Source organism: Paralichthys olivaceus, chromosome 1 (assembly GCF_024713975.1).
Source record: "Paralichthys olivaceus isolate ysfri-2021 chromosome 1, ASM2471397v2, whole genome shotgun sequence".
Taxonomy (NCBI): domain Eukaryota; kingdom Metazoa; phylum Chordata; class Actinopteri; order Pleuronectiformes; family Paralichthyidae; genus Paralichthys; species Paralichthys olivaceus.
Window position 1 is genome coordinate 20549916 of NC_091093.1, and position 13998 is coordinate 20563913.

A 13998-nucleotide genomic window follows, 5' to 3' on the forward strand; every position below is an offset into this window, starting at 1 on the left:
ATAAACAGACTTGTTAAATAAAAATTCTAGAGAAATTTACATTTTATTTATTCAGGAGTGGAAACTTTCACCAGGAGGTGAGTCAACAAATATTTTAATAACAAAACATGACGTCAATAAGCATTTGTGTTAAGAGCTGTTGTATGTTCCATGACTCAGGATTTCTTTGTAACAGCGATAAGTCAAAACTGGACACTTTATACAAACAATAGCAATCTGCAACTTTATCACAATCATTAATTAAGGAGAGTTTGTGTGAAAGGTGCAGACTGTTCTGTGTGAGGGTGATACTGTACGGAGAACTGTACTTCCACACTTATGGAACAGCCCGTCCTGACTTCTTGGCACTTCTTTCTTGACAAGACAAAGATTATGGCATGGTGGTTTTAGCATAACTCTTAAATAAAACCGGTCGCTTGTTTTTTTTCTTTTCAATAAATAGGCAGCAGCTACATGTGAAACTGAGGAAGCACAACACTCTGTTAAAACAATTTAGGGTTCAATTCATTTTAAGAAAAAGGTCTTTGTAAAAGGTCCAATAACACCCGCTCTGTTGAGCAGGTACATCAGGGTTACATGTGTAAATGTGCAAAACAACACTGTCAACATTATTAAAGAATTTGGTAACAGATATCCACACAAACCTTCTGAATTCCCTTGATATTTACGTCTGGCACATTCTGAAGTGTCCAAAAATGTCCTGTCAGCAGATCGAGGTCGTCCGTTCCGTCATCCATCCATAAAGTGCTGTTCTTTTGTCGGACATTTTGTTTTAGTGTAACATTAAGATGATATCAAAGAGGTGTAGTGTCTTAGACGAAAGGTTTCTAAGCATGAGAGGTACCAGATATGCGGGGTCTGTATCTCTCTAGTGGTGAGATTTAGTCTTTGGTAAGGCCTCCGTGTTCAGTCGACAATCGCAGAGAGCAGAGCCATGACGGCCACGCCACAGAAAATGAGCAGGATCTGCAGCAGAGTGTGTCTGAAAAACAAGCAAAACAAAACAACATGCCAATGAAGCTGGGAAGAGTGCAAGACAACAAGTTGGTTAACATGGATGTAACAAATGCAGAAAAAAAAAAGATTAGAAAAAAAACAAATGGCCAAAAGACGCCATTTTTCACAGCAAAATAAAAATATTGTCCAGTTTTTAACTATCCCACGGTCCTTGAACTATCACTTGTGAAAACACCATCTGTCAGGAAAAAAATAATCTCAAGTGAATTTAGTGATATTTAATTAAAATAACTTAATTCACCATGTTTAATAAAACATTTACCCATAATACAATGTTTGTACCAAAAAGATTCTGTAAAAAAAATTCCAAATTCCTCATCACAACATGATTCCATAACCTGACAATTTTCAGGTCCTGCAGTGGATTCATGTAAGAATGAGTGGGTATTTTTTATTATTTCATGTTGTATCGCTAAAATGTATAAAAAATATTTCAATATTGGATTTATTTATCAGTAACACTTGTATATACTGATTCCATTATCTTTCCCCAATTGGAAGCAGAAGTACTCATTATTTCAACTTTCATTTTTTTATTGTAAATGATTTATGGCATTATATCTGTTATAAAATTAACAAATACATGTTTGAGTTCTCTCTACCTCTCGCCCTGATTCTGCAATTTCCACGGACATACAAGACTTTATATTGCAGTGAAAACGAACCCAGTGAGTAAAAATGTGACAGAAGAAAAAAAAAAGCCCGGAAAATGCTTGAGGTTCAGAGGGTTAACAACATTAGTGCTGGAAAACATCCAACGCACCTTAAACTGGTCTCCTGCAGCAGGTCAGGCACCACATTCACCAGAGCGATGTAGAGAAAGCCTCCAGAGGTGAAAGGCAAAATCCAGGCTGTGGCATTTTCTAGAAATGAAACAAAACAACTGGGACTGATTCTGGAAACTTTGACGTGGTCTTCCGTCATCAATATTGGGTTTGACTGTATGTTTACTGGTGTCATCTTACCTGTGCCTTTAGGTGACTGAGTGCACAGAGCAAAGCAAGCTCCCAACACCCCGACCAGCGCTGTGGACAGCTGCATGCGAGCAGCACTCCATCGGTCGAACCCGGCCCTCAGCAGGATGGCAAAGTCTCCCACCTGAAGACAAACACAAATCTCAATGACAGCTCAACCTCCAAGGATTAACTTCCATAGTGGTCCAATTCTTTCTACATACTTTAAATCATGTAAACAGGAAACCTTGAAAGTAAACTTTGAACTTCTAAGTTAAGACGAAAAAATTGGAAACTGTACAATTCAACCAAGACTTGTGTAATCTCACCTCATGGGGGATTTCATGGAGCAGGATGGCAAAGGTGGTGAGAAACCCAACCTGCAAGAAAAGTCTCATTAAAACTGCTTTGAAGAAATAATGCTTTGTCTGACTTGGTAAAGAAACAAGCTTTGTAGTATCAAAGGGAAATTATTATGAGGGTTGAGTGCTTAGCTCATGTGGTCATTTTGTAATAGACAGTGCAAAGATAGAAAAGTGAAAAGATGAAGAGCTGCAAATCTGTGACTTTAAGTCTTTAAGAGATTGAATAGTTATATATGAAGAGCATGGTGAGACCTGTCAATCCTGTGAATCAGAAGAACGTTACGACTGTGGTTATATACACATCACATATTCACTGTCGGTGCAGGCTGCTGATTTCGGCAGCTTTTTAAAGTCAAATTGAAATTTAAAACCATTCTAATCTGTGGCTGACAACTTAATTCTATTTCAGCCCTTATATTTGTAAATTGATTTTAAGGCATGTTATTAGGAACCCATATTTTTCATCAGACATGAGAACAGATAAGTGTTTGATCATCTGTTAATTGTTAGCTAAACATGTATAATATGATGTCTAATGTAATCATAATATGAGGTTTTAAAAAGACTTAAAAAGCCTCATTCAAAATTAAATTGGGTAGTTTTAAATAAACTAGCTGTTATTGAATAAAGCAATGTGGACATACTTAAGTGCTCTTTACTAATAAATTAGGTTTATCAAGCCTTCAGAATTAAAAACTGTGAACTATAATTATTCATTTTAATCAATGCTGCTTTGGAACATAACATTTTCACACAGCATTTTAATGTGGCAGATAGTGATAACTGTGCATGAGCGTAAACACAACATGCTGGTGAAATATGTGTATGTTTGAGACATCTAGCGAACTTCCTCTCTGGCGCACTGATCCAGAGTTCATGCTGCTCGCCTTATGTCTCTCCAGCTGGACTCTCTCATTCCCACAGCTACAAATACATACAGGAAAGTGCTGAAGCAACGCAAACTCAAGTCCCTGCAGTTTAAAGTCAACCTGTTCTGAAAAAGCCCAAAACACAATACAACAGGACACGGACAAACAGACTGAAAAAGTTTGTTGATGTGTGTTAGTGAAAGCCCTGAGTGGTCCTGTTTAAAGACAGAGGGAATTCTGCTGGAGCAGGTCGACACTCAGACAGAGTCTGTATCCACTCTGCCAAACACTGCACTCATGAGGGTGGAATCATATGTCCACATTCCCCTGATTTATTTTTGTCCTTTGCTTTCATTAATTATTACAGCGCTCCTCTTTGGTCATTGTGCAGCTCTCGCACTGTACTTAATATTCAGTCTTTTGTAGTGTCAACAACTACATTTGCATTCACACATAATCACAATGGACATTTTGTTATTCAGTCTCCTAGCCTCCTGCTCCTGGATATTATTTTTTTATTCTCCTGCATGGAGGTTATGATTTCTCCCCTGTTCGTTGTTCTGTCTGTTTTTTAGCAGGATTACACAAAAACAAACAAACAGATTTCCATGAAACTTGGTGAAAGGATGGGAAATTGCCCACCAAAGAACTGATTACAGTTTGTTGTGGATATTGACAAAGGGGCACTTTCACTATCTTTAACATTGCTGTGTTATTTTTTTAGATTTTCACAAATTTCCCAGAGAATAATTTATGGATCTACAGGGGAAAAAATCAGGCATGTTTAGGGGACTGTTATTTATAATGTGTATAACTTGGTGCAACTTGATTAACTTGACTGTTGGGCCTTGGTGGAAGTATGCGCTCTGTTGAGTGCCATTCTACTTTGTCTTGCTGCCTCTTACCTTTTTGCTGACAAGGAAACTTCCTGCGACTGCCAGTCCATGAGTGAAGTTGTCGATGCAGTTGGCCAGCAGGTTCAGGTACCCACTTGTCTGTGAGACACAAAACATTACCATTCATTATTCACAGCTAAAACTATGGCGGACTGTGGAATGTGATCATTTATCTATAACTGAAACAACGCTGGCTGAATCTGACGAGCTGTTCTTCAATAAAAAGAACGTACACTTGTTTAAAGACTAAGTCGGTCTTGTAATTTAAAGGTAGTTACCTTCTTCTTTGTTGTATGACCCCATTTAAAAAATAAGGCTGTAAATGATCTGTTCCACTTAAACAAAAGGAATCTGAGTCCGGTGTAAAAAAGACACAAAGACACTTTGAGAAAGCAACTGCTGGTGATTTCTGGAGCAGTTTTGTTGGTGCTGTTGCTGTGTTATGCTCCAGAAGATTGTCAGATGTGCCCCACCTTTCCTTTTGACCGATACGTGTTGGGACAGGCAGCAAAGATGCAAAAGTTGCCGCATTGCATAATCTTACAGACGACAGTTTCTTACCAACTCGCAAAGTCTCTCCTCAAAACAGCGGCGGACTGTCTGACAATGATTCAGGCTGAGAACTTGACTCCTTTTCAGACCATATTTTTCACACAAAGCACATGAACTCTAATTTTGTAGGCTAACCTTATTTGTTGATGTAATGGTTACCAGACAGCACTGCCCTCTGCCATCTTTCCTATGAAGTCATCTTTGTCAAGTGCCAAAAGAATCTCCCTCTGTGTTTCCACAACCAAAACAGTGAACATATGATAGTTCCAAGGGCTTTTATCAGATTGTCCTGATATTGTGAAGTAAATTAATCTGTGGAATCAGGTAGTTTCTTAATGACAGTCTCTTATTTTGTTGCTTGAATTCTCTTCATTATGATATTTTACTAATTATTCACACAGTGGTAATGAGAAATCATTATTTTTTTAATTCTCAATTTTCTTTGAAAGTTTCACACTTGAACTTTTCATCATTGATTTTATTTATTATTTATACTTTATTTAGTTCAATTAATTTTGTGTATTTTAATTAAATAATGAATTTGTTATGTCATTATGTCATTCATGCATTCACAGACTGAACAAGTGTTAAATCTCATTTACAGGAAGATTACTTTCAGTTTCGCTCATTACTTAATGCTGAGAAACAATGTGCATCGTGAAATGAGTGGGGACTAGTTTGAGGTGTCGGGAGCTGGGTGCTCTATTTAAAGCCAGTAAGTTGTGTTTCGTTATTAAAAACAAATCGACTCCATTTGGAGAAGACTGAAGAAGCATGTGTCTCATTAAGTAAACATTACATATCTACAGTTTAACTCCAGTGGTGTCTCTCTGTATTTATTTATCCAGTTTTTTAAATTATTTTCTGTCATTTTTTGTGAAGTAGGGGGTGTTTTGGTTGTCAGCATTACCTTTATTTTCTCTGATCTTTCCTGCAGACTCTGTTGCTTGGAGGATTTCCATGACTCAGCGTGTTGCCCATTTCGGAGTGATACCACTGCTTTTTCACCTAAAACTGAATTAGATTGTGCCTGCAGAGAAAAGGGAAGAAAAACAAGGCTAAAATGAACATTCTGTCTCTATGTGTTTCACATTACTATCATCATCATCAACATTTTTATGAACAATTCGTATGTTCCTATTAACCAGTAATCAGTTACCATCAGTAACCTGCCATCAACTTGGAGGGACAAATCTCCCCAAAGGAAACTTGTTGCCCATATTGACCATTAACACTAGTAAAAACTAATGTTAATGGAACAATAAACAAGGGCTTTTTTGTTTCTCCCACTGTGTCACAGGGTTCACCCACTAGAAACACAACAGAAAAAAAGTCCTGATTATTTCCAGAACTTCCGCATGTGGAGTAATAGGCAGTCATTTGTACTTCTGCTTTATTTTCCAAACATTTCAAAACTTATGAGCCTTAAATTATACCACCGGTCAACATACTTTTATTTGAAATGTATAAAAGGAAACAGATTCGTCTCAGGCTGTTGCCTCCTTTTTCCGAGAACAGGCAACTTCCCCGTTCCCTCATTCAGAAACCACTTGGGTTGCTATTTAAAATGATAGTCACATTAAATGAGGAAAATAGCCAGCTGTCTTCTGGCCGCTGCAAGGAAATGTTTGCTCTGTGTCTATGATTGAAGCATGTGGAAGAAATAAAGTGTGATGAATTTCCAGGGCTATCAATCACCTCCTGCAGTCGGACAGACCCTGTCACTGAAAAACACCTTGTTTGGTTTGTTCAATGAGGAATTTAAAACACAAATTTCATTTTAAGCATTACAACTTTCCACAAATATGATGCATGAAAAACACTGACTAAATTTAAATGAAATTGAAATGCCAATAAAGATGCAACCCTAGTATGTGTTGTTACGATAAGATCATACACACAGTGTGTTAAAACGCTGACCTTCTCTGTCTCTGTCACACTCTGTCCTGGTCTATTGTGGCCTCTGTCTATAAACTGAGTTCTCAGCTCTCCTGTGGACACTGAAATGGCTCAAGCAGCTGCTTCACCTGGCACTAAAAATAAACTCTAGTAGAGAAGCTGAGTCGTGGATTAAAATCTTCTCCCTCACTCGTGTTACAAAAAACAGAAGGGAGGACGAGGCCGTCCCTGCAACACTCTGCAACCACCAGACAACAACAGTCTACACAGAAGCCCTGTGTTTAACAAGCATCTCATTTTGATGCCTGTTAAACACACTCATTCAATAATAATAGAGAAAAGCATGAGCAGCTGTTTCCACCTACTACACATTAGACTAATATCTCTCTCTTTAGGCTGCTCAATGATTATCATCCATTTTGTTTATAGTGTGGACACATTTAAAGAAATAGTTTGAGTTGACTTATAAAATATGACTGTTTGCTTGTTTCTGAGAGCTGGATGAGACGGTTGAAACCACGCACATGTTTGTATGGTTAGTGTGTAGAGAGCCATTGGCTGGTTAACATATAGACTGGCATTTGTGGTGGGGGAGGAAACACTTTCTCCTTGAATGAGTCTTTTACTGAGATTTGCAAACTCAACTTTGTTTGATGAAGAACAGATCTGTGCCTGTTAAGGCTTTTTCAGACATGAACTCTGGAAAATGTCCAGAAAAACCACTAAAGAAATAAAATGTTCTTATCTCATTTGCTTCTCTTAACCATAAAAAAAACAATCTTAACCACAAAAACTAGTTGTCACAAAGTATAGTGACCAATATGTTGAACTAGTCCTTTAAAATAGAGGAGAATGTGTAGCCTATAAGGCGATTGTACAGTCGGTCATCTGATGCTTCAGTCACCAAAACACTGAGAGAAGTATGCAAACCAAACACGGAAGCCGTTTGTATCATGCAAAGCAATAAAATATGTGAAGGCTTGTTCTGACAGGACTGTGAGCAGCGATAATACTTTGGACAGAAGTGAACATATTCTCCTCAAACACAATATTACAGCTGGAGCACTTACAGGAGTATTAGAATTGAGGTCTGAGTCTGGAGGGGGATCCTCAGCACTGTCTCGGTCTGGGAACATCTTCTCCAGAAGCAGGAACGCCAACAGACCGACGATTACCCACAAGCCCTGGGTCATGTAGTGGTTGTGTTTACTACCTGTGGGGTAGCAAAAGACTGAGTGAACAAAGTGACAAGTGAACTACAGCATTATACTGGCATTAAGTATGTTAGTGGTAGTGCTGAAAATTACACTGTCTCTAATAATTAGGACCATATTTAAGATTATTTAACCAATACTTCTGTTTCACCTGCTTTATGCTTTATCATATGATAAATGAAAAATGCAATCCCTTTCAAAAAGGAAGAGATGTAAAGCATGATTGATATTAAACAGAAAACACTCTCCTTAAATGGGGTTTATGAAATTGACATTACATCAGTCTGTGTTTTCTGTGAAAAAGCATATAACTGGAGGGCAAGGCAAGGTAGCAGTAATAGTATAACAGCAAAAACCAATTCTTGTGTACTGCTGAGTGGGAACACTTCAGACACATAGGTGGCGATGGCATTGGTGCGAAGGAGACCAACCTGAAGAGCCAGAGAGCGCCCACGCCTCAGGAAGGAGGTGAAGAAAAACATCGCCAAGGAGACCACCAATAGCAAAGCTTAACAGCTGCTTGAGCTTCTGGCATCCAGCTGAGAAAACAAAGGAGTAAACAAACAGGGTAACAGGTGTACAGGGATTAATGCAGGACAAGTGCATTGATTTAATGTGACGTTTCAATTTGGCTTGAGATCACAAGCACATCTGAGAATTTACAGCTCTTGAAAGAAACTTGGCACATAATGACAAATGAAAATGACACATTATGATTAATAGTTTCTTAAAAAAATTAACTGGATTGAAACATAAGAAATAAAGTGCATGTAACCTGGGATACTAATAATACACTGTGGTTGGTCACGTATCCCGCAGACTTTTATATTCATTTCCTTCATAATGCCTAACCTCCGGTTTGGAGTGCACTTGAGAGCCAGAGGCCAAAAATAAATCTAAAGTGCCACGTTCTTGGGTGGGGCCACTGGAGAGGCCACAGGTTGACATATAGCAACTGAGCCCTGGTGGCTGAAGCTCAGGAGGTGAGAAGATCAGTGAATGTACCTTATGATTCAGAAGTTACAAAAGACATAGGATATAACTTAAACCATGTTTCTATTAACAGTTCTGCCTTTAAGAGTTCATGTGGAGACTGATTGTTAGAGCAACATGAAGAAAACAAACATCCTTCAAATTAAACAGCTATGAGTGAATGGTTAAAATAGGAAATATAGTATTTTGTCCTCTACATTTGGACTGACAGCCACTTTACTCCACTCAAATAAACAACAGCTATTGGAGGGATTGAAATTGTGTTCACAAAAATATATGGAATGCTGCTAACTTACTGGTAATCCTGTTGACTCAGTATGTATGGTGCTTACATAAAGTATTATAAAAGGGCAATTTAAACTAAAGTTAAAAAAATGTTTTGAAGGATAAACTTTCTGGGCACTTTCTTAGGTTTTCATACTTTAAGGCAAGTCATGCTTCATACAGAAAAAGATGCAAAGAGGTTCATGAAGTCAAAACTGTAAATGTGCTGTTTTTACAGGTAACTTTAACCACCGATGTAACACTGTAAACCATGAAGATGGTGCAGCTGCCTCTGTATCTGGCTGACAAAAGACCCGGCAGTTCTATTGTTGAGCCTACTGGGTTTGTTTTCTCTAGTTCAGGGGGAGTGGACAGCTGGGATTTACAACAGAGTCAGTAAAGAGCTGGAGTTTTTATATACAGCTGTGAGAAGTGAGAGAGTTGTAGATGCCAGAGCAGACGGATTCGCCTCTGTGTGGTTCCTGTAATGCATTGCCGATGAAACAGCATTGTTATACAATGTGTTGGGTTAATGAGGCGACGTTATTCCTTTTTCATTGCACAAAGTTGAACTCAATGTCTTAAAAATACCCTCAATCCATGTAGTAATTCAAAAATACATATTGCTCTGACTTGCTCTTTTTTTAAAAAGCAACTAGTGACAAATCGAGCAGTTTGTTGGATGAACCGTGGCAACTTTCTGTAGAAGAGCTAGTGTTGTGTGGGAGTGTGAGGCCGGGCTTCACCCCAACAGGCGCGCCTCTCTATCCCTCTCATTAAACTGACACCACTGCCACAGACACAGTCGTGAATGAGCTTCTAAATTTCTCTGTGAGTGATAATTTTCTAACTACAGCTGAAATCACAGCTCAGCCGTTGCTTGTGTGTTGAGTGACTTTGTCAGACAATTTGTTTATAAAGTCACGCTCTCTGCAGTGCACAAGGTTTGAACTGCCTGGAAGGGACTTCTGGGTAACATGAAGTCTTGATGGGACACTTCTCAGTCACTATGCCATACTTGTCCTACTGTCTGACAACACAAAAAACAAAACACATTTACATGTTTGAGCACAGAGAGTTGGAGGGAAGCCAACAGATGAGGGGATGAAACCAGGTGACACTAGAAAGAATACAAATACAAATACAAATTGATGTACTAGTTTTGTTTAGAGTGCTAATGCATCGCTCCGTGAGGTTTATGTTTTGGGACTTTGTTAAGAGACACATGAGTTTGGTTGTTCTTTTGGATGTTTCCTTTTAAGGTGGTTGAATACATTTGTTGTATTAATCCTGCAGATACAGTCTCTCTCGTGGTTGATTATCTGTCCCTGCTCCTCATCTGCTCACGTGGAATCGTTTATATGTCTACATACTGTATAGGTTACATATCACCATCTCTTACCTTCGGTTTTGAGAGCTGCTCCGGCCTCGATGGGAATGACAAGCAGGGGGAAAATCCCGCTGAGGCCTACAGCAACAGAGCCCACCAGGGACAGGAGCCAAACATGACCGTGTTCACTGGCTATGAAGTCTGCTACTGCCTGGAGGCCTGGGAGGTCATCTGTCAAGCTGCGGCCTGGACCCGCAGCCGTGGCGGTTGCATGAGCCATAGCGGTTTTTGCCATATTCTGTCTGCTTGATGCCCCTCTGGAGGTCAGCATCAGCAGAGTAACAAGGATAAACAGAGCAGCTACAGCCCAGCTGGGCCTCCGGCAGTTTCCACCTTCCATCCGTCCCACGGTCCAAAGAGCACTTGCAACCAGTAAAGCTGCAAGAGAAGTAAATGTTCAGACAGATAGGCCTCTCTTGAACCTTTTTAAACAACGTATGGATATTTTAAATAAGCATTAGGTAAGTACATCAAGTACTGGTCCTTTTGAATTGTTAATGCAGTCTGTTATTTGGTAAATTAAATGTCAGAAAATTCCAGCTGCAATTTCTTATATTGTGAATTAATATATAAATGAGATTCCCATGTGAGTGGGGCCCATCCAAAGGGTTAAAGGATAAATCTGAAGAGTCAGAGTCAGTTGCTTTGGTCATTTTCCATAACTTTTCCAGCCAGCTCCCTAGTTAAATGTCCAGAAAATATCAGTGAGCCCATGTGAGAATATAGCAGGAAAACGTCCAGACAATTCCTTTTTAACTTGGGGCGGATGCAAAAGTGTAAAAAAACCCCCAAAAGAATACAAATAATTCAAGATGAAAAGAGGAGCCATACACACAGGGGATGCAGAAGAAGATGTCCAGATTTTATTTATTGATCTTTAGAGTTTATTACTTTCAAGCTGCTTTCAGACAGGCACTGAAGTCCCAACGTTTTCCTAAAACTTAGGATTTCAACAAATGTCCAAGTCAGGTACTTCTGACATTTTCCAGAACCTTTTCTGCAGCCCCCCTTGTAAAATGTCCAGAAAATGTCAGAGTGAGCCCATGTGAGAATACAGCAGAACATTCCCACCGAGCAAGTGGGTGTATTGACGACCTTTCAGATATCTCGGGATGAAAAAGAGATGCCAAACACGTAGAAGACGTAGAACAAGATGTCAACTTGGAAAGACGAGATTCAAGAGCTTTTGGTGTGCTGTAATAAAAAAGTGATTTCCACAGCAGAATTTAAAAGTTCTGCCCCCCTCCCTTACATACTCTACCCAGGGGCCACTCTCTCCTCTAAATTTTCCGAATATCTTCCTGTTGTGAACTTGACCAGACAATCTCCTGCTAAAATTCTTCGTATGTGAAACACAATCTGTGGAAAAACTCTGGACATCCTCAGGAATTCATTTCTGAGAAGGGACCAAACCACAAACTGGGTCACAAGCAGAAACCCCCAGTTCAACCTTCTATCTTCTAAAAACATGTCTGCACAACATGCTATCATACACACTGAGGGAAAAGCACAGGATTTAGTCCTGACATGTATGTGGTGGAAGGAAAATGGAAATATTGAAGTGCTTGAGAGAATGAAAGTGTCTGCTTCTGTCTGGAAGCTGCTCATGAACTGGCAGAAGTTCTGATTTGTAGATTCTTGTTTCCTAACTTTAGCAGGAGTGTTTGTGTTGCTGCTCCTCATCTCTCTGTGGGGGTCAGGTTATCAGGACAGAGACGCTTCAGAGCTGTGATATTAAAATACAGACACACATTAAAGTCCACGGGGCGAAAACGAACAAGCAACGAGGTTCATCACTGCGACACTCAAACCTCCTCGGGCTGGATAACTCTGGTGTCTGTGAACTAAAGTTAGCAGGCTAACGTTAGCCGACGTTAGCTCGGACACATACGCAGTGATCTGAACGCTGAAGACTGCGCAGCTACAACCAGCGTCACTTCCACTAAAGTTGGTGTTCACGTTAAACATCGGAGGGACATGCAGCTGCACCGTGACTCCGGAGTTTCCCGTCGGAAATACCTTGTGAATTCGGCTGTCCTCGCACCGGTGTGTCCCTGCCATCCAGGCTGCTGGCTTGATGGAGGCAGGCAGGCGGCGGCGCGGGGCTCCTCCACTCTCTGCTGCTTCTGCTGGGGCTCGGGGCAGCGATCATCCGCAGACTGCAGCGCCCACCGCGGCTTCTGCAAACAGCCACGTCCACAGCACCATCCCGGAGGAAACACTGGATCAGAGAGGAGGAGGAGGAGGAGGAGGAGGATCTGGATCCGCCCAGACTCACACTTCTGGAAGTTTCTGAAGTTTCTGCCCCGAGGACTCACTAATCAATACTGTGTACTAATTGATCAAGAGTGTTAAAGGGATAGTTCACCCAAAATAAAAGCCGAATCCAACTGGGTTTTATTCAGTTTTAAATAAATGTGATACACCTTTAAAGGTACAGTGTGTAGAATTGTGCAGCTGAACACCCCTCACCTCACCCTCTCCTTCCAGACATGAAAAAGAACCTGTGGTAAACTTCAGTTGTCATAAAAACTCAAAAGGTGTTTAGTTTGTCCAGTCTGGACTAATGTAAAAAACATGGCGGCCTCCGTAGAGAGGGTCCCCTCGATGTAAATACAAAGTATTTGAATATAAAGGACCTTATATGAGGTAAACTACTACTACAATTCATACAATTTAGATGAAACAAACTAGTGAAAACATCGTGAGGATTATTCTACATTAAATTTCTGCCAATAGTTCCCTTTCACTTAAATCTTACACACTGGACCTTTAATAGAATGTTTTAAATTAATTTTATAGTTTCTTTATTTAGGCTAGGTTTCTTTATGAAAAAAATACGTTGTTTGTCAATATGAATGTATAGAATAAAAAAAATATTCAGCTTTCTGTCCTTTTTGCATAATATTTGTTTTAATTCAGCAACATTGTCATGCATACAGCATGGGATAGGCTTTTAAAAAAATCCTAATACAAGATTACAAAGTGACCTATCCAAGATTATCAAATTTTCTTTTTTGGCACAAAGAACACTATAAGCGGTGTCATGTCTTTTCTTTGTATGATATCTCCATTATTTCTCCTGGTGTGATTAGAAAATATCTCAAGGATTACAGAAAGGTATTATATGTTGATCTAAAGTAGAAAACAGATTAGGAATAAATCACAGAATTTAAAAATGCCAACAATGTTGTGTTTTTTTCATAATTTTATGCTTTCTTCTTTAACATACACATATTGATGCACTGGCCTTTATTTTTGCCAAAGCAATATTGTCAAATATTGTGATGTAGATGCTTCTTCCTGTGCAGTTTTTTTTAAAAACTTTTTTAATTTATGATTTTGTTCCATGCAGAGCTGAAATGACTTTCGTCTTCACTGCTATGGCGATTCACACAAAATCTATCTTTAGCAACTTTGATACCTGATGAATCGTTTTAATAATTCATTAAAAAAAAGGTTCACTGGTTGGGCCGCTGTTTGCCTCAGTAAACGTAATAATATTTTAAGCCCTTTCTCAGACAACACAAGCATTTTCTTTATTTGATTATATCTTATATTGCCATTCATGTTTATCCAGCATACG

General features: G+C 39.3%; 1 protein-coding gene across 1 annotated transcript; it reads right to left on the minus strand.

Annotated features, from left to right (window-relative positions):
- Positions 1 to 24: 24 nt before the first annotated feature.
- On the minus strand, positions 25 to 13297 carry slc39a13 (solute carrier family 39 member 13). Its single transcript, XM_020080377.2, has 10 exons — positions 12432 to 13297; positions 10425 to 10790; positions 8197 to 8304; positions 7622 to 7764; positions 5563 to 5682; positions 4110 to 4199; positions 2300 to 2350; positions 1983 to 2115; positions 1781 to 1880; positions 25 to 982 (listed from the first exon to the last, which is right to left on the minus strand). Exons 1-10 carry the CDS (start codon positions 12562 to 12564, stop codon positions 907 to 909), a joined length of 1320 nt encoding a protein of 439 aa, XP_019935936.1. The 5' UTR covers positions 12565 to 13297; the 3' UTR covers positions 25 to 906.
- Between the last annotated feature and the right edge of the window lie 701 nt (positions 13298 to 13998).

Coding starts and splice junctions, on each gene's coding strand:
- slc39a13 (XM_020080377.2), bottom strand. CDS start 12,564: ATGATCGCTGCCCCGAGCCCCAGCAGAAGCAGCAGAGAGTGGAGGAGC. Junction 2,351..4,109: donor GTTTCCTTGTCAGCAAAAAG/GTAAGAGGCAGC, acceptor CTTTTCTTGCAG/GTTGGGTTTCTCACCACCTT. Junction 2,116..2,299: donor TCCATGAAATCCCCCATGAG/GTGAGATTACAC, acceptor GTTTGTCTTCAG/GTGGGAGACTTTGCCATCCT.